Genomic DNA, 27610 nt, shown 5'->3' on the forward strand with positions numbered 1-27610 from the left:
AGACTATGATGTTGCTTTATTCCTCTGTAAAATGTGAAGGAGAAAAAAGTATGTGGCTAGGGGATAAAAGAAGCCTTCTAAATATTTACAGAGACTTTCCAAGAAGCAAGGCTTTAAACTGAATAGGCTTGTGATGTATTTTGTTTAGTGTATCATAGGTAAGCAGCGTTGTCAACCAAACATAAAGGCTCAGTGTGTGAAGTATTACTGTCTGCTCTTGTTGATGTTGGTCCTAAAGAAGTAATATTTCTCTGGATTTATTTATTTTGTGATAGACTTGTTCAAGCTGAAGATTAACTAACCTCTATTTTCAGGATTTTCTTCTCAGCTGTGCACGAGTACAATCTTTGTGATCCCACACAAAGGAAGAAACCTTCTCCACCGTGCTCTGAAAGGGACTGGGTTGCAAAGATTTGCATGATGATAGCACACACCTTCCAGGGGCTCAGGAGGCAGAAAGATTATGGCTTAGTTTTTGCCTCCTAATCTAAATTTGTATGACTAGTTGTTGAAAATATATTTTATACATATATAAAATTGGTACAGAAATGTCTGGAATGATACAGCTACTTTGTACCTTTTCTTTTCCACTGAGAAATATCCTTTGTCATTTTTATCACTTTCTTAAGTGTCTAAATTGATTTTTATTTTTTGTTATGTGAAGTAAATTAAATTATATGTTTGAAAGCCACTGAAAAGAAGGAAGGTATGTTTTGAGCTAAACAGTAAACTAAACTGTGAAGATGCTCACGTAAGGTATTTTAATCACAATCCAATGTATACAGGTTCACCTTAAGTGTGGTTGTTTATTTTTATCGCAAATTAAATACTGTGCTGTCAGTACTGGAGCTGTTAAACGTGTAGCGTGTTTGTGGGGAGGAATTCTTTGTAAGTTCAGCCATACTGGGTTTTCTGCTGACTGGTATTGTACATTGATCAGTCATAACTTTATACATGTGTGGGATTTAAGATGAATTTAATTGACTCCAAAAAGATATGTATTTAATGCATCGCATTTTGTCATTAGCTGTAATAATCCAATTAAGTGAAAATTGAAATAGATCTCTATTAAACACAAAGACAGTAAAGAAACAGACGGTGTTGAAGTTAGCAGAATTCAGTTACTTAGTATGAATTTGCAACTGAAAGATATATATAAATACATATATGTGTGTATATATATAGAGAGAGAGTGATAGTCCGTAAATATGTTCAGGTTGTAGATAAGTGGCCTGCAAGTTGAGACCAAGAATGTGTTCTATAGGGACCAGCTCCACCCTCTTTTCCTGCTCATCAAGTGTGTAAGGTGGATAAGTCTTTCATCATTTCATCTTCTTGTAATTGCCCAGTTGCCAGTATGAATTTTTAGTAGGAGAACATCAGCATCTCTTCAACTGTGATTGTTGTTGACATGACAGAGAAAGTCTTGTTTCTTGTGAGTGCTCTGTGTGTTGTCCTTTAAAACCTGGAAGGGATGGTTATCTTGAACAACCAGCATTTTCTCCTTGTGAAGGCAATGAAAGCTTTCTCTGATGTGGGACCCATCTGCGTATCATGGTCTGGAAAGCAGTTAACTGAATCTGCTTTGGCTTTGATCTACTGCTGGCCGCCTCCTAACAAATCCATCCCAAGAAAGTCTCTCTGTCTTCTCCCTTCCAGACTATCTGATAAAGTCAAGTCTTCTCAGATCCTTGTGGTTACCACAGAGGCTTCTGTTATGGTCATCCTCTGAACCAGTTCAGCCACTGAAGGTCATTATGAAGCACTGTAAGCATTTGTTTTCTTCTTTATGCATTGCAGCAATTCTCTGCTTATCACAACAGGCTGCATCCTAGGGACATCAGTTCCTCAAGCACTGTCATAGGATTTTAATTTAGGGCTAGTAGCACTAACCTAGTTATCTTAATACTTGGCACCAGCAATGCTAGGACTGCTAAATCTCTCTCTGCTTCTGAATTTTTTAAGGGAACTAAAGTTGGTGACAAACTCCAGCAACACCAGGATGTGCCATGAAGAGGGGTTGCAGATCCCATACAGACACTCGGTACAGTGGAACTCAATGGAGTTGATGTGACCTTGCATATACTCCACAATATCCACCTATCCCACAAGCTCTCTGCCTCTTAGGAGTACAATTTCAGATTAAGCTGTGTTATTTTGATGGCTACTTCTTGCTGTGTTGCTGAAAAAAAAAACCTATCATTGATAAATTACCTGATATATCACAGGGAACATAGGTGTACTTATTCTGCTTCTCCATTGTGGTGATGGCTGATGGGATGATCTGGGGATGTGTGTGTGTTCTTCGGCTTTGTTGCAGTTTAGACTTGCAGGCTGTCATGGTTGTTTGTCAGGTATCAATTCATCCCTTTAAATAAGCTATTGCTCTTGTTTGAATCTCTACTCATGTTTTTTACTTTCTTCTGAGATGGGTAGACTTCAAGTACCGGTTTCTTCAACAGATAAAGTTGTAAACAGTTTGCTAACCCTCAATGCAAGCTGTGTGCAGTGTAACAAATTCATCCTGGACACAGACTTCCAGTCCCTCTAATGGTACGCAGACATCTGCTGAACTCCTCTCCTGATCTCTTCCCAGGACTGGTAGGTATGTCTCTGTCTAGCTTCAAGGAAAAAGCAATTTTCAGTCTTTTTTATCAGCAGTCAGCCACATTTCTATTCTTTCACACTTGAACGCTTTCAAGTTTTTCAGGGAGTTCCAGTTATTTTTAATTCTGCTGGACATGCTCCATAGTGTAATTTGAACACGATGCTGTATATTCTCATGAATCCTCCCTTTTAGATACTTAGAATTGCTACTCACTGCTTGGTCTGTGAAGGTGGGTTTCCAATTTGCCCTCGCCACATTCAGAAGTCCAAACTGTTGTGGCACATCTGTCTTGATGATAGTGTTCTCTTCCAGAGTCACCACAACTTTCTCCCTAAGACTGTATTGGAGTTTCACCCAAATAGTTCTCCTTCTGGAGCCTCATGCTTCAATGTTAGTAGTACTCTCTGCACTTGCAGCCTTAGACATAGTAACATTCTTGACTGGTCAAGAGTTTTGTCTTATTTTGATCTGTGCTGGTATAAATGGCAGCAGGGTCTTACCTACATTTGCTGAGAAACTAGAGATATAACCATCCAAAGCCAGGGTTTGGACTCCAGCAAAGTCCAAACAGTTCACTGGTGGCATTGGAAAAAAAAAACAGAAAACCCTATATTTCCAGCTTTTGTCTAAAAGGTACCTGAAGCCACTGTCCACTCTTTTGATAGGTGCTAGTCAGTCTTAAGCCTTAACAGACAGGCTTGGCATTTGGCGTAGTGGTTCTTTAGTCAGTAATAGCTTACAGAGCTATGAAGTTCACCATTCACTGGCTTATGATGGCACTTAGCAGTGTGAAACCATTCATGGTGCAAAGGTATATTTGAACTACCACGGAAAGAAATGATAAAGAAAGATTACTTACCAGCAGCAAGCATTCTCAGAGATGCACAATCTACTTGCACATATGTTCCCCTCCCACACTTACAGCCCCTTCAAAGAAGCATATTGGCATGGAGGAGAGGCAACAGAAATCAAATGCCCTTTACATTGTTTGCCCATCTGCTATTTTTTTTTTTTTAACTAGAGTGGTTTTTTTGCTAGTAAATTGCACTGCACTGAGATTTAGGGGAGGAAGTTTGGCTTTGTAAATGGAAGCAGGAGACATTAGTTCAGAAATGTAGGTTCTGCTGCAGATGGACTGTAGTCATATTTTTGTATGTTCTGAGTCCTTCAAAACCTCCTTACCATCCCTCTTGTTAAATGCACAAGTTACTGACAAAATTACGAGGGGAGTTTCAAATACAGGATTAAAAAACACGCCAGCCTTCACTCTAGTTAATCAAAATGCTGCATACATCATAAGATTGAGTACCCTTTTTATGTAGCCACGTCCCAGCTTACAGCTGACTCTTATTGGCCTACCATCTGGCCTCAAAGGAGCAGCCAGGTCCCTTCCCTCCTCTCCCATCCCTGCAGGCGCTCCTTATCCTTCTTCCTGCCACTGCCGTACTCCCTGCCAAAAAGCAGGTGGGAACACTGCATGCTAGTGATGTACCCTGCCTCACAGTTTCTCAGCTGTGATCAGGGTTGTGTTCTTTCATCCCAGTATTCAGGGGAGATGGGAAATCATACAATCATAGAATGGCTTGGGTTGGAAGGGACCTCAAGGATCATCAAGCTCCAACCCCCCCAGCTACGTGCAGGGCCACCAACCTCCATATCTAATACTAGGCCAGGCATGGAATAAAAAAGGGATAGGTTAAAAATTATAACAATAATAATAGTAAAAGGAAATGGGGCAGTAAACAAGCGTTTTGATTTACCATCTTAGAGTGGTCTCATCTTCCACAAATGTTTCCCAGGGTTTTTCATGTGGATTTGCATGTGAGACCTGTTTGTTTGTTTGTTATGTGTACTATTGTTAGTCCCAGACTCTTTCTTTCCATTTTGTATTTGTATGAAACTTACATTTTGGACTAGAAATATAACTGAGAGCCAAAGTCGTATTTGATTCTTTTCATCTTTCTGTCCTTATCGTCAACAACCACATTGGCTAGAAATGTAGTTCCTCTAAATGGAAGTATATAATCTTCAGAAGTTGCAGGTTACAGCACAGTCCTGTTTGCTACTTAATGCTGGTGAGGGGATTAGCCAGCCTTTTTATTTTTGTGTTGCTGTACACCAGAGCTACCTACCTACATTTTACTTCCAAATGTTCAAAATGACAGCTAACAGTGCTATTTCATGCAATTCAGTTGTGCATTTACACTGTGTCTGATTTCATAGTGTTTATATCTCCATTAAAACATGTCAATACGTGTGTCTGAGAGGTAATTTGTTTAAATTGTTCTGTGTACGTTGAACTGTAAAGTTTTAAATCAAGACTGAATTATCTTCCTCAAATATTTACAGCAGCTCAGGCAGTGATTGGCTTAATGGGGGAACTCTTGATATCTGGAACTCAAGTCATACAAGATCTCACATTTTCATGAAGTCCAACCTGTTCCTAAAATCTCTGATGGTTGCACATTAAGGGAATATTGTATTCTGCTTATAATAGCAAGGCTTCAAAGGTTCTTTCAGGCACATTCAGTGCATGGTTTTGTGCCTAGGAAGGACAGTGAGAAAACTGCTGATTTTCTCTGGGAGCAGAAATAGTCTCTGATATCATTTATTCCCATTTCTCTCTGTGTTCAATAGTTAAATACGTTTTGATGTCCTCATAGTGTCTGTGTAGGATAACTGATAAAAACTGAGAGGTCTACGTGTTCTTTACACTAAGAAACATTATGAGAATATGAGCTTAACCTAGTGAATTTGCTGGTTCCTGTAATCCTCCTGGGTTGTGGGGCAATGTCTATCTGTTATTTCTCTTCCTTTGTTTTGTTATTACTTTTAGTTTAGAGAATCTTCCTGATAGTAAATGGGAAGAGGCTGTTCCAAAGTAGATACAGTATGTTGTTAAATTGATAGCTGTGTACACAGACACTGTTACCATCTTCATATTGGCCCAGCTATAGTGAATGGAAGGATCTCTTGCAACATGAGGTCAGAACAAGCTCATTTTTGTGGTGGGAGGATGCTGAGCTAACAAACTAGCTAATTCAAGTGGCATACCTACGTGTGTGTTGTAAATGCACTAGGATTGCTAATTTTAGCTGATGTGAACGGAGAGCAAGCCAGCTGTGGAAATGCAAAATTTTTTGCTTGTTAGCTTCTTTGTAGTCTTTCTAGTGTATGAGTAATGACTGTGGTTTTGGTACTTTCCAGATAATCCTTCAGTTCACGGAGTTGATAATTTCCTTCAGTCTTCTTCTAAAGGAAAAAATAGAATGTATAAATGAACAGCGAATTAGATACAGTATATCTTTTTGGTAGCTGTATGTTCTAGGCTGACCTGATGGAGTCTTTTGTAGGTATCTCCAAGAAGTGTGTGTACACATGTGTATTCTTTTTTTACCCTCTCACATCTGTGGAAAAGGGCAAGCAAGGATGGGGAAAGAGCTTTGAGCCATTCAGTGAGCTTGACCATTGCAGACCTCCAAAGCAAACACTCTGGAGGAGATCAACCTTCCCACCTCTGGCACAGAAGAATGAGCTTCCGTGGTTGGGACATTCCTGGTTTCCACATTTCCAGCAAATCAACTTTTCCTGTTTTTGTCAAGTGAACAACACCATTTAGCTCTAAAAGAAGGGTCTGTTGTGTAAGGCTTTTTCTACTCCCTTTGCCAGAGCTCTTATTCTTTTCTGTGTTTTTAGATAGTACTGTTGTCAGATTTGAGCTCTTCACTGCTCTTTATTTGCTATAGGCAGTATGGAAATTTCTTCATTTGATCCCTATTTTTCAAATGGAAGATGATGTTAAAGAAATGCATAGAATATAACTAAGAAGATTTTTCTGTTTGAACATCGTTGTGTGCGAAGTCAGTGTAGTTAACATCTTGTTCCTTTCATTTCTGTTTTTTTTCCCTTCTGACTCATGTTTGGGGAGTTTATATTCAGTATCTCATCTGACCAGCTAACAGTGGCTGCTTGCTGATAACCCATACGTTAGTTGTTGTTTCATGAGCTGCTCTGTAATTCTGTTTTAATGGCCTTAATGTGCTAGGGTAGGAGTTGCTCTAATGATTTATTAGCCAAACCGACCTTATCAGTAATAACTGATAATCCTTAAATTGCTAACGTAAATTATTTGTAAAGCTGTTTGTAACACTGAATAACATTCTGGAAAGATTTTTGTGTGTCCCTCAGGAAATTCCATATTCCCCCACCATATACCTATCCCCCAGGCATTTCTAACAACACACTTTCTCTGACTAATTACATTTAAATGTCTTTATTATTCTGTGGATAACTGGGTGAAACTGACTTCTGCTTAGACTTTGAGAGCCCACTCACTTGCCTATGGGGGCAGGTCTTTTTTCATGTCTTTGGATTGTCCAGCAAAGTACTTTTCAGACTGGGATTGCAGGTAGAATTAGCTATTCACAGCACTGCCTCTCCACCTACTAGTTGATCTGTTTTACCTTAACAGCATTTGAGTGGTGATTAGTTTTCAGGCTGCCCATGGAGGCTGTGGAGTCTCCTTCTCTGGAGATATTCAGGACCCTACTGGACACCTACCTGTGAGACCTGGTGTAGGGAACCTGTTTTGGCGGTTAGACTCAATTATCTCTGGAGGTCCGTTCTAATCCCTACGATTCTGTGATTCTGTAAAATCTATGTTTAATGTGTTTTGTGCTGGGCAGGAAATTAACTTTTTTGGGAAAATAAGCAATGTGCTTTCATTTTGGTTATTGGTCAGAGTCGGGTCAGCACAGATGCATCGATACGTTACATTTCATTTCTGTTCCCTTATGGGTGTTGGCCTTTCTCAGCTGAAGCTCTTGCGTTTACTAAGTGAGATGTTTATTGCTATTTGCTCTTGGTGGTTTTTCTCATAGGGGAGGTGCTCCAGTCCCTTCATCACCTGGTTGGCCCTCTACTGGGCACTGTCCAGTGCTGTAGAATCATTAGGTTGAAAAGGACCACTAAGATCATCTAGTCCAACTGCCAACCCATCACCACCATGCCCACTGAGCTATACCCTTCAGAGCCACATCTGCATGTTTCTTGTCAGCTCCCAGATATGGTGACTCTACCACCTCCCTGGGCAGCCTATTCAAATGCATTAATGTTCTTTCTGAGAAGAATTCTTTCCTAATATCCAGCATATATGCTGGCTGTTAAATTTCCTCACCTAAGCCAAGAAGTTAATTGCACAATAGTTTTGAAGATGACCTTGGTTAGTTTAGAGCCCTTACACCCCTGAGATCTACCTCTATCAAGACTAACTTGATGTGAGTAGCCACAGGACTTGAAAAGATGCTGTCATACAGGCAACCCTGGATTGCAGCATGTTATTTACTTTCTACCTATCCCAAGGGGGAAAAAGAAAAAAAAAGTTGGCAGGCTGTCAGGTCTGGATGAAACTATATCTCAGCAGAGCTTCCTGATAAGTCCAAGTTGTGTGCCTGAGGCAAAGGTGTCTTGCTTTCTTTATGCTGAGGTATTATTGCTCAATGTCTAAAACCTAATCCACTCTGCACTTGCTAATGGTTGCACAGTGTTTCATTTAGTGTGTGCAGAGCAGCCCACAGTACACCTTCCTCTGTGGCTGCACATTTAAACCCGTCGTTCACTTTACTTTGCATGGTTGGTGTGTGTTCTTCATTTTCATGGAAAAAATGCTCATGTTTTCAGTTACCTACTGGAATATTTGTGTCTGTGTAGCTTAGGTTTGGTCAGTTTTTTCAGCACTCCCACACCAGCTCTTCTCTCCATCATGCAATTTTAACGTACTGCAGGGCTTGTATTTCAGGAAGATGTTACTCCAAGGTGAGAAAAGTGTCTCCTTTTCTCTGATCTTACCTCCAAAGTTACAATTTGCTTATTGTATTATATTAATATAATTAATTCTATATTAACATTATCGATTCTGTATTAATATCAAATATTAATATAATTAGTGTCCTGTATTAATGTTGTATATTAATATAGATTTACAGGGAACAGTAGATTGGATAGCTGAAATAGTGCAATTTATGCTAAACATTGTTAAACAAGATTTTCCCATTCTTAGCTATTCCTTACTTTTGGTAGCCAACACTGTGAGTATTTCATGGAGTATAACTGACTTTTTCCCCCAAGCAATTGAAGGTTACTGTCAGATGTTGTGCTAGTTCTGTCCTTGCAGATTTCCAAGGCCCAATTGGACAAAGCCCTGAGCAACCTGACTGGCTCCTAGAGCTGGCCTTGCTGTTAGCAAGAAGTTGAATAAGAGACCTGTTGAGGTCCCTTCCCACCTGAATTATAGTCTGAAATACTAGTTCTTATATTTGAGGAAATTTTTGTGGTAGAAGCACTAGGTTTCTTGAGTGTAATTTGAGATACACTGATATTACAGGTTTATCAGTCTGTGATGGAAAGGAGCACTAAAATTTCATTTGACTTTGCAGAAATTAATACTGTCACTGTGCTTAAGGGAACTATTCAAATGAGTGCTGATGCTGTATTAGCATAGCTGCACCCTCCTTGAATCTTGTGTTGGCAGGATGTTCACTGTTTGAGTTAACAAAGGAAAAATGTGATAATGAGAGACTTATTTCTGCATGAAAGCTTGGATTGAAATGACTTTTAAAAGAAGACTGGGAAACCTTTTCCTTGCTGAGAGTGGGTGTGATACCTTTGGTGGGTCACAATTCAACCCAGAGCTTAGTGTTGTCTCTTAAAAACACCAAGAAAAAAAACAACACATATGTTTACAAACATCACAAAACCATAAATTCAGTTTTACCTATTTACTTTGTATGGAATGATCCAGTGTTTGCTGATGTGATCAAAAGGACAGCCATAAGCATAGACGAACCTTTGATCCAGTCCCTATGGGACTGCTTTAGTGTTTGAATGTCAGCTCTTCTCCCCCATTTTTAAAATGAATTAATGACAAGTTGTGATTTACATACAGAATAAATGGATTTTGAGATTCTGCTCTATATGTGCTTGAACTATTGTCCCCAGCTGTAAAAGCACTTAAGTATAGGTTAAGCCTGCTGGCAGATTCACAGATGTCACTGCCGACTTGGAGTGCCCCAAGTTCATTGACTTGAACCCTGACCTCAAAAATGGTGAGTAACTGCCCTGTGACTGTCCCAGAAAGTATGAAGTACAGCACCTGAAATACAACTGTAATTGACTTTAAAATTAACTCTTAAGATCCTCTGTGTTTGTGCTTAAAAATGAAACATTGCGCTAGGCTTAATTTTGTTCACGTTTTACTGTTGACTGAGAATGTTTTTATAGTTATATGGGCAGTACATGTAATCACATTGTGTTTTGTTATTGTTGTTTTTTTTTTAATACACTTTGGACAAACTGTAATTTTAGGAAAAATACTTGTGGCAGTACTTAGCTTGTATGAAGCTAAAGAGAGGTCATTTAATAACAAAATAATAATAATAATAATGAAAGCTTAGTTATGCCCTGCTGTGTTTAATGTAAGTTCTGGTGGCCTTAAATTTGCTGGCTAGACTTATTTCTTTATCTCATAATCGTGTTCTTTTACTTATTCATGGAAGCAGGCCCAGTGGGGTGATTTATGACTGCTTTGCAGTAGTTTCACTGAAATCAAAATTAAATAAGCATCAGATGTCAAATACAAGAATACTTTGAATATTTTAAAGCACCAGGAAGCTTAGCTTTAATCAGAATAAGATCCTTGGTTACGGTCTCTCTCTTTTGAAGAACCTTCCATCTTTGAATGTCTGATGCTGTTAATTGTCAGTAACCTTTTGGCCACGTGTTTAAGATATAATATGAATTCATTAATATTTAAACGCATTCAGAAGAGGTTGATTTTGCTTGCGGTTCCCTGGGAGCTGAAGTTCAGGTTTAGGCTCTGAAGTTTAGGTACGTTGAAAATCTGGTCTTCGTATGCAGTGATCTGAAAAATTCTGCAATATTACGTAAACACAAAAGGGGGTGGAAATTATGCCATTCATTGGACTGCAGGGATATGTAGTGGTTGCTGACTAGATGCTTCACAGGGTTCTACTGGGAAAACAGGGAGTTTGGTGGTTTGCTTCAGTTCTTTAAGTACAAGCACATAACTCTACTGGAAGGGAGAGAAAGAGAGTGGGTGTTATAATAACTTACAGGCTTTAAGACAGGCAGTTCTGAAAGTTATTTAAACAAAGCCACTGAGATTGTTTTGTCAAGACAATGCCTAGTTTGCCAGCGAATTCTAGAGAAGAAACTCTCAGATCTTTATTATGCCTCTCCTTTGTTTGCTGCTTGAGTTACTTCTCTAAATTGCTATCGATACCATCACACTTGTGTTCTTTTGCTCTATTTCCTGTGCACAGAGCAAAGTTCAGTGAAGAAATTACAGATGAACAAAGTCGTGTTTAGAAATACACAATGTTTTGAGAGCAGAATTGATATTGAAGCAAAATAATTAGAAGAGAGTCCTGAGAGCAAAGCAGAACAAAGCAAAACCAGGTAGTGTGAGGGAGAGATGCTCTGGTATCTGAAAATTGATATGTTATGCACAGTGGCATTATTACCTCTCCTCTTAGATTGGGTGACCTGATCCTGTTTGATGACCTGAATAAGATGCATTTTAGACATCTGATTGAAGTGACTGCACTTGGCAACAAAACTACTTCACCACCTAAAAGGAAGAATTGCTATAGTAGCTTCGCCAGGTGAAGTGAAGGGCTTTGTGAATGCAAGGGAAGGAGAGCAGAGCGTGGAGTAGGAAGGAGTAAGAAAAGGAAATCAGCTTTCCTCCCCCCACCTTCCATTTCAGGTTGTTTTGCATTCCCTTTGTTTAGTTTCACCTTGTTAGTTTGTGGCCCTGGCAAGATATCAGCCTCCTGTGTCTCCCAAAGACACAGGAACGTTCAGCATTCTGGGATCCATGCTTTCTGCTGCTCCTTTTATCTAATCCTGTAGAAATACTGATGCAGCTGATCTCTCTGCAGCCATCTAGCTGCAGGTTAACAACCGTGTAGTGGAATATCTTCAGCTTAAATGGGGAATACAAAAAGAAGACTTAAATAGAAGGAACAAAGAATTAAAAATAGGTGAAAATATGTTGTCAAACATTCTTTTTGTGTGGTTTTTTGCTTTTTTTCCCCCCCTAAATATTCTAGAAATTTTTTTGCTAGCAAACATGAAGTGGGTATTATTTCCATTAACAGTAAGTATTTCTAAACTATCAAGGAGTGAAGTTCAGCACAGCGCTTGTATTATCATTGAGCTTTGCAAAGCCATTGTAAAGAAAGTATAGTTAACAAGATTTTATAGAGAGACAGACGTAATGAAGTAAAGATGAGACCCTATCTCTGGAATTGCAAAAGATGTAGAGTCGGAAATAGAAATAAGAAACTAATTCTCATCGTTTCCATAGACTGGAATTTGAGAGGTATAGACGGAGCACAGGTACAAATTAATGCAGGTTAAAATAAGTGAATATTACTACAGGTAATACGTAACTTTTTGTGTTTCTTTCTTTCTGTTTCAAATAGTGTTTATGAGTTGGCATGTTCGAATGATACTTTTTTTTAAAAAAGTAAAGCAGTAAATAGATTATAGAAAATGCTGGTGTTAATTTCATGATGACTTCGTGTTTTTAATTGCTCACTTGGTAGATTGACGATAGAAGGTTGTTGTTTGTTTTGTTTTGCTTTGTTTTGGTTTTTAATACTGTCTTTAAGGTGTTTTCAAGCCACACCACATCCTTCAGCCGTGTTGTTGGCTTCCAGTCTCCATCATGGTGCTTTTAAAGTATGCTTTTTCCTCTGCACTGTAGCACTGAAGCCCAGGCATGATAGTTATTTAACAGCCGGAGGCATTGAGGAGAAGCACGTTATTTGATTGTTCAATTATTTCATTATAAAACACCCTAGTCTCTCTGTGTATGTCTGTCTGTGGCACTTTTATCTTCCTAGTCATATGTAATCCGCCCAGCTTTCCCCCTAGTGCTCCGTCCAGCACCAACACTGGCAATGTGATGGGTGTGGGGGCGTGAATGTGACAGGATAAAAAGCTGCAGCATGTGCATAAAAGGAACCAAATTACTTACAGTCAATTAACGCGGTCATGCTTCTAAGAGATCACCAAACCATGGCTAAAAGCACCTTTTTTATATAATTATCTTGCTGTTTTCTCTCTGGTTCATATAAAATTGTTTTTGTTGTTGTTGTAAAAACATACGCAGTAGACTATCATCAATTTCAAAGAAATTGCCACTAATAATATTAGTGTAAGATGCACGTTTAGGTGGGAAGTGGTAGAAAGTACAAAACATTGTGATAGAAGACAGCTCTGCTTTGAATTTGCTAAATCCAGACTAATACAAATAAGTTAAAGTAATGACTGCAGAGTTCATTCAATGGTCAAATGAACAGTCAGTACAGAAATTTCTTCCTGGGTGTGCAAGATGAGCATGAATTCCCCACAGCCAGCATTTCAGAGGTAGTATTTCTCAAAAAGGATTCCAACACCTCTGTTACATGATGGCAAAATGCTATAAAGCCCTGTCTTACTCCTCTTCATAGTTAAATTTCCTCTGGTAGGGCTGGGAGAACAATAGGTCACGTTCCACAGGACTTCCACATGCACACTGCATTATGTATAATGTTTATTTATTAATCTTTCTGTTTGCTGGGAAATCTTCTCAGTAGCCATTTGTTCTACCGGAATGTATGTGTACATCAAGTTAGCAGTGAGTTGAAAACAGGATTTTGAGTTTCCCAAGCTCTGGCCTTAAAACGCAGTTGGGTTATGTTTCTGCGCCAGGTAGCCATGTCATTTTCTTACCCTTCTTTTCTCACTGGTCACTTTGTTTTCTCATTCCTAGACAGGTTTTAGGCATTGCCTGAATTCTTTTTAAATGGAGCAGGAATTTCATGCTGGATTTGTCAGCACCAGTATCTCTTGTCAGATGCACATTGTGTGTTGGATTTCCTCCCACCATGTATAGAAGCCAGCTGGTGTTTCTGCAAGAGGATACTATGTGCCACTGAAAAGGAGTTGTAGGGTGGATCAGTATTGGGAAGTATGAGTTTTCTCTGTGAATCTGCTTGTGAAGTTCACTGTGAGAATCCGTCCGCTTGCATATAGTCATAAGGCTTTTCTTACCTAGAAGTGTATGTAAATCTCTGTACCTGAGTACCTCTGTGCGCAAGTAACCATGCTACATGGAGTTAGTACTGCTTCCCAAAGTATGTATGCAGCTGAATATTTCAGAGGTATCAGACCTCTTGTCACATCAGATCTTTACTTTGCATTGAACTCATGTTTTTTGACTAACAGCCAAACAGTTATAAAAGCTTGAGAAAATGGATTTACACCCATTTAATATTTAGCTTTCTCTGCAGTAACTGCCAGTGATGCTAGCTAAGACAGTGGCTGTGATCAAGTGTTTGTGTGCTAGGAAGTAGGTTAAACATAATCAACTGACAGATTGTTTATCTCAGCAGCATTATATTTAAAGGTATGTAAAGCCAGGTAGCTACTGAAAAATAAGTTTGTAAGAATCAACTCTGAAATTGAGTCTAAATGTATTTTTTGTTATAGGGAGTTTGGGCTCTTGAGAAATACATCTGCTTGCTACAAAATTATTCTGCTGAATAATATTTCAAATTGTTTGCTCTTCACTACCTTCCTGAAGTCCCTTGTGCATACCTGATTAGGTTCAGCAACAAGTGTAGCAAGTAATGAAATAATTCAAATCTAGTTTATTTTGTTTCACGATGCACAAATAGAGAAATCATTGAAGTGTGACTGATTTTATTTATCTGCTGTAGTTGCTCATCTGAAATGCTATTGAAGTTCAGTAACTGGAGGTCTGAAATACAGTATCTGACAGATGGTGTGGGTGGTTTGTGTCATTTCCATGATAAATCTACTTATAAATATAACTATGAGGAAGACGTCTGCAGTCCTTGACTAGTGCAAGATATAGACAGAAAAGGTGACAAATACAACATGAAAATGGATTTGTGTCTTGGTTCTTCATTTTCCTGCTGCAGTGGTTTCAATTTTTGAGCAAGTGCGGAAGAGAGATTTCTTTTTACTTCATCTGAAAAAGAATTGCTATGAATTTTAAGCTTTTCTTTTAGTGGCTTACCTTTTGTAATGACTTTTAGAATAAAAAAGCATTACACTTGGTAGATGAAAACAAAATAGACCTTTGGTAAGATGCATCTACAATTAAAGAAATATTGGAGGCAGGATATTTGAACAATCCTGTTGCCCCAGGGCTTACTCTGTGAACCACTCTTACAGTTGAAGCTTAGAGATAATAAAATGGCATAAATAAAAATGTAACTGCGTTGTTCCCTTTTAATATTCTTTCTTACTCTCTTTGTGTTTTAACAGAAGTCACGGATTCTGGTACTAGAGGAAACCCAGATACAATTAAGGGTGTGAAAAGAAAAAAGATTGTGACTGAAAACCATCTTAAAAAAATACCAAAATCGCCTTTGAGAAACCCTACGGAAGCCAAGGTTAAACAAAATGCAGACCCTTCACCACTGAAAGTTCTTCAGGATGCCTCAGAACATGCCACAGTGCAGGATCACTTACCTGTGCAAAATGGAAATCAGTGTACCAAACAGAATGGGGGAGTGCTTAGTAGTGAGATAAGCACTGAAACAACCAAATCTGAGATACCAATGCAGACAAAGCTAACATCAACACATCAGTCCTCAGACTTGAGTAAGAAGACAGTGGAGGATTCTGATGTGAAACAGTTAGGCTTGCCAGAGAAGTCATCTCTCTCCAAGTCCTTATCAAGTAAAGCAAAGACTGACAGTAATGAATGTATTACTTTTGTTGATAGTACATCATCCCCGTGTACACGTACTGCTTTTGATGTCTTACTAAAAGCTATGGAGCCTGAACTGAACACCTTAGCACAAGAGTGTCCCCCTTATGGGATGCAGGTAGAGAAACTGAGACCAAATAAAACTGTAAGCACCTCTGCGAGTCTCGTGTCCAATACAGTGAGCATCCAGAGTCAGTCTCCTTTGTCACAGAATGAGTTTGCAGCTGGACCTCACTATTTCCCATGTACATTAAACAATGTGCGTGTAGCAACAGCAGCCAAGAGTGGACAGGTGCAGGTCCAGACCATTTCTCCTTCGCAGGATCTTGTTACTAAAACCAGTCAACAAAATCACCAGGTGGTTGTGTGTCCAAGTTTCACTGGACCTGTGGTGCAACAGCAGAGCCAAGAAAACCCCAAGCTGCAGCAGATATACAGCATAGCAGTTACGTCGTCTGGCGTTCACACCTCATCTTCCACAGTAACTCAGGTTTTTCCTCAAAACCAGTTAGTAACAAGTTCGTCTACACCTTTGTCTATAGGTCCCGTGTATAATTCAGCCCAGATAGCATCAGTTGTAAACCATGGCGTGGAACAAATATGTAACCTCCTGAAAGACCAGAAGCCTAAAAAGCTAGGGAAGTATGTCTGTGAGTATTGCAATCGGGCCTGTGCCAAGCCCAGTGTTCTCCAAAAGCACATCCGATCCCATACTGGAGAGCGACCTTATCCTTGTGTGACATGTGGATTTTCATTTAAAACCAAAAGCAATCTGTACAAGCACAAAAAATCTCATGCACATGCTATCAAACTTGGACTTGTCCTACAACCAGATTCTGGTGGTCTCTTCTTATCTAATGACTCAGACAAAGCACTTAGCATTAATTCAGATGTGGAAGAAAGTGGTGAAAGTGAAGATGAAGGCACTGCTGATGAAAGACAAGATGATCAGGAACTGGAACCTGCACAAATAGTGAAAGTCATTTCAAGTGCAGAAACGTTACAGAAAGAGAGCTCTATTCCACTACGCAATCCAGACTGCATACCGGGTGATTCTTCATTATGTGATACAGAACCACAAGTAAGAGCAGCTTTACCAAAAGTAGTAGTTCACCCTGTAAGTGTTTCTCCATTAAGGGCTGATAGCCCCAAAGTAAAAGACCCAGCACCTGAGCTTGCAGCAGCACAGAGAAAAGGAGATTTTAAGGCAACGAATCTTCAGTCAAATTTAACACATACAGCGTCACTCAAAGACAACGACATAAAGCAACATCAGAAAACAGAAACGGGCTCATTAGAGGAGCAACTGGGATCTGCAGTAGGAGCAGTGCATGCTCAGCTTCAGAGACAGCAGGCAACGGATTGTTCCCAAGAGCAGCAAGGAAAATGTCTTTTGAGCCCTAGAAGTTTAGGTAGTACTGATTCTGGTTATTTCTCTCGTTCTGAAAGTGCTGATCAAACAATGAGCCCACCAGCTCCTTTCGTAAGAGGGCTGCTGACCTCTGAGAAGGATTCAAATAAGAGTTTGCCTTCTGTGCCACGAACAAGTGGAGTGGTAGCTTCAGTGGTGCAAACCGTTTGTGCTGAGAAAAATTTAATTCTTTCTGGCCAAATGCGACCTCCCATGGCAACAAAAACTCTTGAAGAGCGTATCTCAAAGTTGATTTCTGATAACGAAGCTGTTGTGGATGACAAACAATTAGATAGTGTGAAACCAAGAAGAACGTCTCTTTCAAGAAGAGGAAGCATAGATTCACCAAAATCCTACATATTTAAGGATTCTTTCCAGTTTGATTTGAAGCCCATGGGAAGAAGAACTAGTTCGAGCTCTGATATACCAAAGTCCCCTTTCACACCCACTGAAAAATCAAAGCAGGTTTTTCTTCTCTCTGTACCATCTCTCGACTGTTTGCCTATTACACGGAGTAATTCCATGCCTACCACCAGTTATTCAGCAGTACCTCCAAATGTAATACCACCTTCTCATCCACTTCGAGGAAGTCAGTCATTTGATGATAAAATTGGCTCTTTATACGATGATGTTTTTGTATCTGGACCTGCTACCCCACTGAACCAGGGTGGACATCCTCGGACTCTTGTTAGACAGGCAGCAATAGAAGATTCTTCTACTGGTGAAAGCCAGGTTCTTGGACCAGCACGATCTGTAGAAGAAAGTTACCTGGGATGTAATTTATCAAACGACTCTTTATTGCAGAGGAGCAAATCCCTGGCACAGGCATCAAGCTTAGAAAAAACAAAGAAGACCCCTCAGGTACGAGGAACGATGTTTGAATGTGAAACCTGCAGAAACAGGTATAGGAAACTGGAAAATTTTGAAAACCACAAGAAATTTTACTGTTCAGAGTTGCATGGACCTAAAACTAAAGCGGCAATTCGAGAGCCTGAACATAAAACTGTTCCGAATAGTACACAACCTCAAATTCTGCACTACAGAGTCACTACTTCAACTGGTGTCTGGGAACAGACGCCCCAAATAAGAAAAAGAAGGAAAATGAAAAGTGTTGGAGATGATGATGACCCGCAGCAGAATGACACTAGTATGCCATCAAAGAATGCTGAAAGCCAAAGTAAGGCAGCAAATTCTTCCAGTCTGTCAAAACATGGTGCAGCAGGTATAGCTTCACAACAACCAAGCAACCTTTTACTTCAGAGTTCACAAATTCAGCTTGTGGCTCAAGGCACAGATCTGCCTACTGAGACAAAGATGTCTTCTCTTGGTGAAAAGCAGACGAGTTCAGTTTTGCAAGAAAAGGTGGAATTGAAAAGACAAGGGACTGGCATTTCAGTAATACAGCACACCAATTCTCTGAGCAGAAATAGCTCTTTTGAGAAATCTGAGTCCTTTGAGAGAGTATCACCGGTTTCATCTCAAGAGCCCAACAAGGTTGCAAAACACCTCTCTTTGAACACACTTGGAGTCCAAGAGGATAGACACTCGCATCTGAATGCTACCCAGCATCAGCAGCCGCTGTCATCAGAAGCAGCCAGAGGGGAAGTGCAGGGAAGCCAAGTAGTTTCAAATGAGAGAAACATCCCAGCGCAGCCATCAAGACTTGTTCGCCAGCATAACATCCAGGTTCCTGAAATTCTGGTCACAGAAGAACCGGACAGGGACCAAGAAAACCAGTGCAGCGATCAAGAAAAGACAGAAAGATTTAATTGGCCACAACGCAGTGAAACACTGTCCAAGTTGCCAACAGAAAAACTCCCACCCAAGAAGAAAAGAATTCGCTTGGCTGAAATGGAGCATTCATCTGCTGAATCCAGTGTTGACTCCACGCTTTCGAGAAGTCTAAGTCGAGAAAGTAGTTTGTCTCATGCCTCCAGTTTTTCAGCTTCACTCGACAAGGATGAAATTTCAAAGGTGGAGAATCCTTCCAAATCAGAGCATGTTAGTAAGTCAGCAGAATTCCTTATGATTCCAGCAGGCTCTCACATTCTGGGCGTGCCTGGCCCTCATTATAGGGAAATGAGGCGTGCTGCATCAGAGCAGATCAGCTGCACGCAGCCCTCAATGGAGGTAGACTACAGGAGTAAGTCTTTTGATTGTGGAAGCATATCTCCATCAAAACCCGCTTCAGTCGCAGAGATAGCTGCTCCAAAACTGTCATCTGGAAATGGAGTTACTGGACATGTGACTCTGCTAGAAAGAAGGAGGGGGCCATTTGTAAGACAGATATCTTTAAATATTGCTCCAGAAAGTAGTCCAGTTAAATCAACTTCTTCATTTCAGACAGCCCATGCTACTGATGTGCCGTTTCACAGGCTGCAGACCTCCAGCAAATCCTTGGTGAAGTTTCCTTCGAGTACTCAGCATTCACAGACACCCTCGAGGCCTCACTCAGCAATTCAAAATTGTAATCCAGGTAATATGTCTTTGGTTCAGCAGCCTCTAGATCATGTTTTGAATAATCAAGGACAGACATCTTCAGTGCATCAGCTTTCCCAGACCTCTACCAAAAAATCAGCCCAAGGGGAACAAGTGAACACGAATACACTTTCTTGTCATCCTGATGAGAAGAGAGATTGCTTTGCTCCAAAATATCAGCTCCAAGTTAAAACATTACATATAGGTCAGACATACTCTTCAAAACTGCTAAAAAATAATCTATCAACTCAGTCTGTCTCAAGCCACGTTGGGGTAGACCAGAACATTCCCTCTTTTGAGCTGCAGGCTAAACTGTCCGACAGTATGTCTAACCCATACTCTGTGCCTCCTCTAAAACAAATTATCCCAAACAACTGCAACAGTCAGTTACATCAGATTCCTCCTTTTGTAGTTCCTGTCCGTATTCACAGTAGTATGCCATCATATGGCTTTGCAACCGTTACACCCCTTCCTCACATTTTGGTGACTCAGGATCAGGTGAGCCAGTCTGCTTCCAAAACAAATGTTGTGAGCGTGCCAACACTTGAAGGCAAAGCTCAGCTGCCAAAATCTCACAGGGATCATAAAAGGACTTTGCCAAATTCATTTGAATTTGAAAATCCACTACCAGAAAGTGGAACCAGAAACTCACCTTTGTCAAGCTCTTTGAATATTATTCAGAAAGTGCCAGTAAGTGGGCTCTTCCCTCAGCAAGAAGCTACAGCTTCAAGTAAACGAATGCTTTCCCCAGCCAACAGTTTAGATATTGCCATGGAAAAACAACAGAAACGTGTTAAAGATGAGAGTGGAGCTGCCTGCATGACAGAAGCTAGGCCACTGCATCCACTGAATGCTCGATCTAACGACCCTGCTGGTAAGCAAAAGAAACCTGTTTTGGTGAGACAGGTTTGCACCACAGAACCTCTCGAAAATCACCCCTTAGATCCTGATGGTGTTGCACAGCATGAAAAAAGCAGCAAAGCCAGTACTTCAGACCTGCTGTTGCCTAACCGTCATTCATCTGATACTGGTGTTTCAGAAACTCCAAAGGAATCATCAGAATCAGAAGACCTTAAATCTTCAGCACCACCAGTGTTTGTAGTTAGAAAACCATCTGAACCATCTCCAGTGAGTAGCCAGAGTTCTATCCTAAAGACAGTGAACAGCAGTCAAGAAAGAAGGTCCCCAGGTCATAGTCAAGAGAGTGAGGTAGTCAATAGCCAGGACCAAGCAAAGCTACTGACTACACTAGCTGTGATGAATGCAGGAGAAATACAGAGGTTGTCATTTCCAAGCCTCAAGACCTCAACAAGTTTTACCTGGTGTTATCTCTTGAAGAGGAAACCACTACACCTGCTGCAAAACGATCAGAAGATTTCAGCCTACTCTACATGGACCATTAGTCCTAGCAATCCCAATCCACTAGGCTTGTCAACAAAGGTAGCTCTTTCTCTCCTAAACTCAAAACAGAAAGTGGAAAAACCGCTATACACTCAAGCAAGAACTACTCATCCCAGGTCAGATATACTGGTCTACTCAAGCAAGTGGAAGAACGGCTTAACTAAGGTACTTAATTTATGCTTGACGTCTATTTATCGTTTACAGAGGATTTGCTTTGGAAATCATGCTTCCTCATATTTTGGAGAACGCAATATGCCTGACATGTATAATATATGTGCTTATTTATTTCAGTTATGCTGGATCAAACCGCTAAAGAAATCCATAGTAATTCCATTAAGAAACCTCTTCATAAACATTTATCTCTTTTCATGGAAATTAGTTCCTGGATTTAAATAAATCTGTATATGACGTATTTATTATGGTAGGAATGCATTTGGCTATTTTTTAAGTACAGGGTATGTAACAAAAGTAGTTCTGGTCTAAGTATTTTTTTAAACACAACATAAAACAGTTTAATTTCAGATCTTACTTGCATATTTTGCCTTAAAAATCTGCTGGTATTTTTTGTTACAAGAAAGTGCTTAGAGTGAACAGGTGTCCATGGATACGTAGTAAAGATATTTTTCACCATTGCTGATCATTTAGTGTGGGAAGAACAGTGTACCACTTCCCTTTCTCCCACCTAGGTTAGTTGACAGTGTGAAATATTGCCAAAAATAATTGTTTAAAACAAAATTGCAGCTTCCATTTAAACACTGACAACTTCTTAGATCAATATGAATCCAAAAATGCTATTAAGTCTTGCGCAGTGGAATATACTCAGGGTAATGTTCGTGATGTGCATAAAATATTATGTAATTCTTGAGTCAAATGTGGTTTTATTTAGTTCACCACCTTAGGGCTGCATGAATATTGGCATGATTTCATTACTGGACTGTGTGGTGATTTGTGTTGAATTTGGCTTTCCTGCACAATTGATACGCCTCTGTGAATTGGTAAATGCAGCACTTGGCCCTGTAGTATGGCAGTGGGTGTCAGTGTCTAATGGATCAAGTGCTAGCTCGCCTGTTGAAGCCATACAGCTTACTCAGGGGAGCCTTGGTGTACAGCATTGGTTTGTGCTCTTCTTTCTCCTCTGCTATGCATCGGGTTAGCTTGTTTCTATGCTTCTCTTCTAAACCTGCAAAAATTGAGGGTAGGCCATGGAGCACTGTTTCTTCAGAATCGCTTGGAGGCTGCCTAGGGCATATAAACCATGTATAAACCATTTGGGAGGTAAGAGCAATTGTAGTTATTGCTTGCCCTAATCTTGCAGTCAGAAAATCTTTCTGGGCATCAGGCTGGGAATCAAAACCCATAGGGCATACAGTCACTCTAGAGGAAGCATACCACAGCCTTGGGAAAAGATGTACGTTCCTGGTGATGTTGAGTGATAAAGGCCAATGCTGTTACAGGTCGCAGCAGGATGTTCCTGTGTTTGCTAAATGCTTTGCTAAAATACAGAGTTGTCAGTGAGGAAAAGAGCTGCAAGATGGGAAACTGTGTGTAAGAAGAAGAAATAGTTTCAGATTTACAGGAAGATTTGAGATGATATCCAGAAACCCTTAAGGCCAAAAGAACATTAGGGTTAAATCTGTGACATCTTGATATCAGTGAGAGATTTCACTAACGTTCATACCGGAGGTCCAAACTTTTATTTTCTGTATGACACATTAAATAGACTGCTGACTTGGTGCTAGTGACCTGAAGTACTGGTTCCATATTAGCATGTCTCCTTTTGCCTGAACTCATATCAGCTTTTTCAGCTTACTTCCTTGTATGTTCTATGAGATGTACTTAAATAGTGCTTAATTAAAAAAGAAATCCTTGTGTATAGTTGAGCATTTTATTCTAAGGAAGTCAAGGCTCTCTTTAGTTTTGTCATTGACACACATTTGTTTTATTTTTAAAGAATGGTCTATTAGTAGAAATTCTCATGTAACAAAGCTGTTGTGTGCTTCACGAAGAATAAATTTTGTCAACAAACAAATTCTGTTTAGAATATAAATAATAGATAACAATATTCTGAAAAATATTTTGACAGCACCCTTTTAAACACTTTAGGAGTTCTTAAGTGCTGTAATAGGCAGCTGTCAGGTACATTCATATTGCTTCTTCCACAAAAGAACCATAGTTATTAATCTTTCTTCAGTCTTTCTTGCTGACATTTTGAATGAAGCATGCTGACACAGTGAAGATGAAGAGTTTTGAAGCTCTGCTTGGGGCTGATTTACAGGTTTCCCTCAGTGCCATTACATAGGAAGAAATGACCAATTAAAGTTTAAATGGCATCTCAGATTGTATGAGCAAGGTTTAGAATGGCAGGAAAAAAAGAAATCAAAGGCTTGATAGGCACTATGACCTAAGACCTCCAGAGTTTGCCTTGTTTTATTTCAGTGACTCATTCAGCAGCATTTCAGCCATTTGCCAGGATGATGAGGGTGCTATTAGAAGGCAGCTCTGTATTGCTAATCTCCAGCTAGACCTGGCAGTGGAATTACAGGTGCCCTTGTGGAAGTATCCAGTTAGTGTCATCATTGAAGCTGTCCTGGATGAAAACAAAAACTAACTTTCCTGTCCTGTTCCCGCCCGTTAATTCTCTCTGTCGTTTTTCTAATAGAGAACATAGGCAATCCTTGGGAAGTTAATATTCCATTTTAAAAAGACAATGGGGAAAGAAAACAAATTAACAAAGTAATTCTCTTGTTATCTCCAAAAAAGAAAAGAAGAAAGAAAAATGTGATTGATTTCTTGCTTAAAAGCTTGGCAGAGCACCAAGATCCTTGGAGAACCGCAGTTTGGGCTGCCAGTTTTCTGGGGTTTGTGACCATCATTCAGATGTTTTTCCAAATGATTTGCAGTTTTAATCCTGACTGGACAGACAGATCCAAGTACTGTTATAATACAGTGTATAAATAATAACAGAAAAGTGGTGCTGTTGTCCCTCACTTCTTCTCACACAGTCATAACCCTTTCTGGAGCGCCATACAACATTCTTCTGGGGTGGCTGTGTCTGCAGATCTCACAAAGATAAAGTGACTTCATGAGCAGTTTTGCCCCCAGAACTTAGTTGTGTTTACTGAGAGCTCACGTTGCTGCATAACCACTACTAATCACTGCCGCAAACAAGGCAGTTCTTTCAACAGCGGGAAACGAAGAGACATGTGAGCAAAATGCAAACAAGAAGGAACCCCAGCACGTTGTTTGCTCTTCACAATTCACTGCTCAGAGGCAATAGGTGAAGTTGCCACGTTCCAGTGATTCAAAGAACAAAACACAAAATGGTTCTATGAAAGAAGTTTCTGGAATGAATGCAGCATGATGAATTGTAACATGGGGTTCACCTGTACGGAAAAGGATTGTTTTATCTCCTTGTTCTTTTTTTTTTTTTCCCCTTTCCTGAATGTTTTTGTTGCCTGAAATCATTGGCGTTGTATCAGGGGCTCTTTCTCCAGCCTCTGCATTGGTTCTGGCTTCTCTCTCTGAGATGAATCAGTAAAGTTTGGAGTATGCCAGTATGAAGATCTCCCAGTGTAAACAGGCTGAAGAATGGAAAGTTTCTACTGACTGGAAAGCTTTCCTTTCTTGGATAATGAGCCGCAGCAGTCCAGCTCACCTCTGGAAAGTAGTTAAATGCAGAAGATTTTTATGTGTGAACTAGTAAAAGTTTAAAGATATTGAAAACATTTCCTTCAAGTGGCTTTGTGCCAGTGGGAAAAAATATATATATGTTTAGTAAATACTATAATCTGAAATTTATAACTTCAGTGATTCAGGCTCCAAGTATGTTTGGCTTTTCTGGTGGTGTTATTTTTTTTTTTTTTCCAAGGGATGTTTTAAAGTACCAGAAGTATCTACTGAACTCTGGTCTCTGGGCAGCCCTAACAGCAGGTTTTTTCCAGTTTTATACCAGTAATTGGAGACTGTGAAATTGGATCAAAACGAATAAAGTAGAAGTGAATCATGGTCTTTGTCTCTATGGTAGGAGAGAGAAAACTGTGCTAGAAATGGAAGCTGTAAGCAGTTGTGGAGAGGAGAGGAACATTTTACAACACGGTCGTTTTTCTGCCCTTCCCACTGGCATGTGTGGGGTGTTCCTAGGTTTTAGGTGAGGTGTGGTATAGAATATTCAAGCAGGAAACCCATGCTGCTTAGAAACTGATTGCGCCTAGAGGTTTACAGGGGAACCAAATCCTCTCCAATGTGGAAATCTTCTTAAAAATTAAGCATGTTGTTCTTCATTACCTGTGAGCACCTCTGTAGATTTCTTTGGTAAACCCAGTGTTTCTATTAGAGCGTTTCTGGGAAGGCAGTATTTTGCATGTTGAAGACACTGAAATGGCTGCTAAAAGTAGCATATAACCAGTAAATTAAAGTACATCAGTGGGAGGTAGATAGTAATTTGAACATGTTAGCTTGTCTTATCTCTGTACATTATTGTGTGTATTAAAAAAAAAAAAGAAGAAAGTGGGTGTAGGGGAGGAGAAAATCCTGGAGGTATTTAGCCTGGTGTTAGCTTTTGCACTCTAAGTACTTTTGTGAATACATAATATATTATAACAGTATTTCACCTCAGATTATATAATGACACAAACCCAATACATTTGGAATCTATTTTTTTTTTCTTGGTCTTTTTATTATTGAAAATGAAATGTGTAAAAAAATGCTTAGTATTTATCCCTGATCAGTTGCTTAATGATTGCATTATTCCAGCTTCAGGGAATATTTATGTGGTATTGGATTTATTGGTATATTCTGTTTTTTACACTACTCTTTTCCTTGTTAAATTATAAATATCACCTGGTTACTCTTTGTTTGCAGTGGAAACAAAAGCAATTCATGTTCTAGATAGTATTACAGAAACTATGACATAGTTGAGTTTCAACTGCTAGAGCAAGCTCATCTTCTTGTATTTCTTATCCTAAACATCACCTCCTTCTACTTTGTATGAATACTGTTAAAACACGTAGGGTGAAATTTCTTTCTTCCTACACACAAGCCTGGTTGTCACTTATGCTTTGGTAGGACTGCTCATATGCTTGAAAATCCAGCCCAAATCAATGTCAGAACCATGTGAATGCATATGGCTTGGAGCTGTACATGCAAGCCTGTGCATATTTTCTAGGTCTTTGAATCTGATAGGCAGTCACTTTTCCTTTAGTTGGTGTTAATTCCTCATCAGCCACGTTCCACCTCAGATGGGAAGATGGATGCTGAGATCTTGGGGTGGATGATGAGCAGGGACCAGGTCCCAGAACTTTAATGCTTGTAATGAATCAGTCATTTCAAGTCAGCCACTGAAGCCATTCCTCTTGGCAAGAATTCTCAAGCTTGCAGCATTAGATTTTATAATGAGTAGAAAACATAAGGCCAGTCTTTTTTCTCTCATCATTTTATTCACTTATCAATATGAGCAAATGTGGTGAGCATGCCAGCTATGTGGGTAGAACAGTTTATAAATACAGCAGTAATAATTGCTGGCTAATTGGATCTTTCCTTCGTTGTTGCCCATTTTATAAATATCCTAGACTCTGGAAGGAGTAGATCAATTTGGCAATTTTTATTTTTTTATATATATTTAAGGGGGAAGAAGTTCATTAATAATCAGAGAAAATTGAGAAACATGTTTTTTGTTCGGCTAGACCACTCTTACGCTTTCTCTTATAATTTGGTATGGCAGTGAGGATTAGCCGTGGAGTCCTACTCTGGAAGGGTTCTGGTTGTTCATTAATAACCTTGCCAAACAGAACAGACAATACCCACACCACAATGGGAATATATTGTGAAACATACTAGAAAGCAAATATGTTACTAGTTAGTACCTCCCATTAGTGTTCCCCTTTTCTTCATTGCTGGGCCACAGGAAATGAGTTCCTCAGTGGTGGTCTTCCTTCTCTATCCATGTCCCTCGTAGGCAATGGGCAGCTGCAGCTGTGAGGGTGCTACTGAGATGTCATGGGACTTGAGCCTTGAGGAGAAAGCATCACTAATTGGCTGTGAGCTAAAAAAAGGTCACCTGTACCATCCCAAAGGACAGAAGAGGCAACTCCCGCTGTAGATTCAAAGCATTTCAGTTTTCCAGCAATACCTTAATCTCCATATAGATTTGCCACTCCATTAACAGAGTCAGCGTGTAGTGGAAAAGAAATTTAGTGAAAGATGTTTTTTGATTCTTGTATCTTAAAATATGTTAAAATAATCAGTTATTATAATGGTGGTTTGTGAAAGGAGTTATGCATTTATTCCTAATGCTTTGCATATTTGAATGGTGTATGAAAGATACTAATTTTAATGATAAATGTATGAATATCTCATTTTCTTTCAGCGAGCGTTAAATAGGAAAAAAATAACTGCATCTGAATTCAGCAATAAGGAAAGCTCCGAATCAAGCACTGAGCATGATAAAGAAAATTCCTTTATCAAAAGCGAACCAAGAAGGGTGAAAATCTTTGATGGAGGGCAAGTATTATACTTTATATACTAGATATTGCTGGGAAGATACTTTATCGTGATTTTAGACCTTGCAGAGATGTTGCTTCCTGTTAAGATTTATTTTAAACAGCAGTTCCCATTTTGTGGTCTGTGAAAGTTGGTTTATGCTTCTGTGAAAAATGGATATTCATCAGAAGCATGGAGCCATGAGAGTTGGGAAAGAGTAATGAAATAGAGAACAATAGGCAGCGTGATTCATTTTTTTCCAAAGGGCAAACATTAATCAGCAGTAAAGGCAGCTAGATACAGCCATAGATGTAAATTCTTTTCCTGTATTTCTCTTCTGTGATAAATAATGTGTATTCTACAGCAAGCTAGTGAAATTGTAGCCAGAGAGGATACAGTCCAGGGGCTCAGCAGCAGACTGCAG

The 27610-nt window shown here is 39.6% G+C and overlaps 1 protein-coding gene across 1 annotated transcript in view; it reads left to right on the plus strand.

Annotated features, from left to right (window-relative positions):
- HIVEP1 (HIVEP zinc finger 1) overlaps positions 1 to 27610 on the plus strand; it is an 82650-nt gene that overhangs the window by 29606 nt on the left and 25434 nt on the right. The window contains 2 exon segments of the mRNA XM_015854580.2: positions 14972 to 20874; positions 27074 to 27207. Coding sequence (XP_015710066.2) covers positions 14972 to 20874; positions 27074 to 27207 — 6037 coding nt within the window.

Source organism: Coturnix japonica, chromosome 2 (genome assembly GCF_001577835.2).
Source record: "Coturnix japonica isolate 7356 chromosome 2, Coturnix japonica 2.1, whole genome shotgun sequence".
In the NCBI taxonomy this organism is placed as follows: Eukaryota; Metazoa; Chordata; class Aves; order Galliformes; family Phasianidae; genus Coturnix; species Coturnix japonica.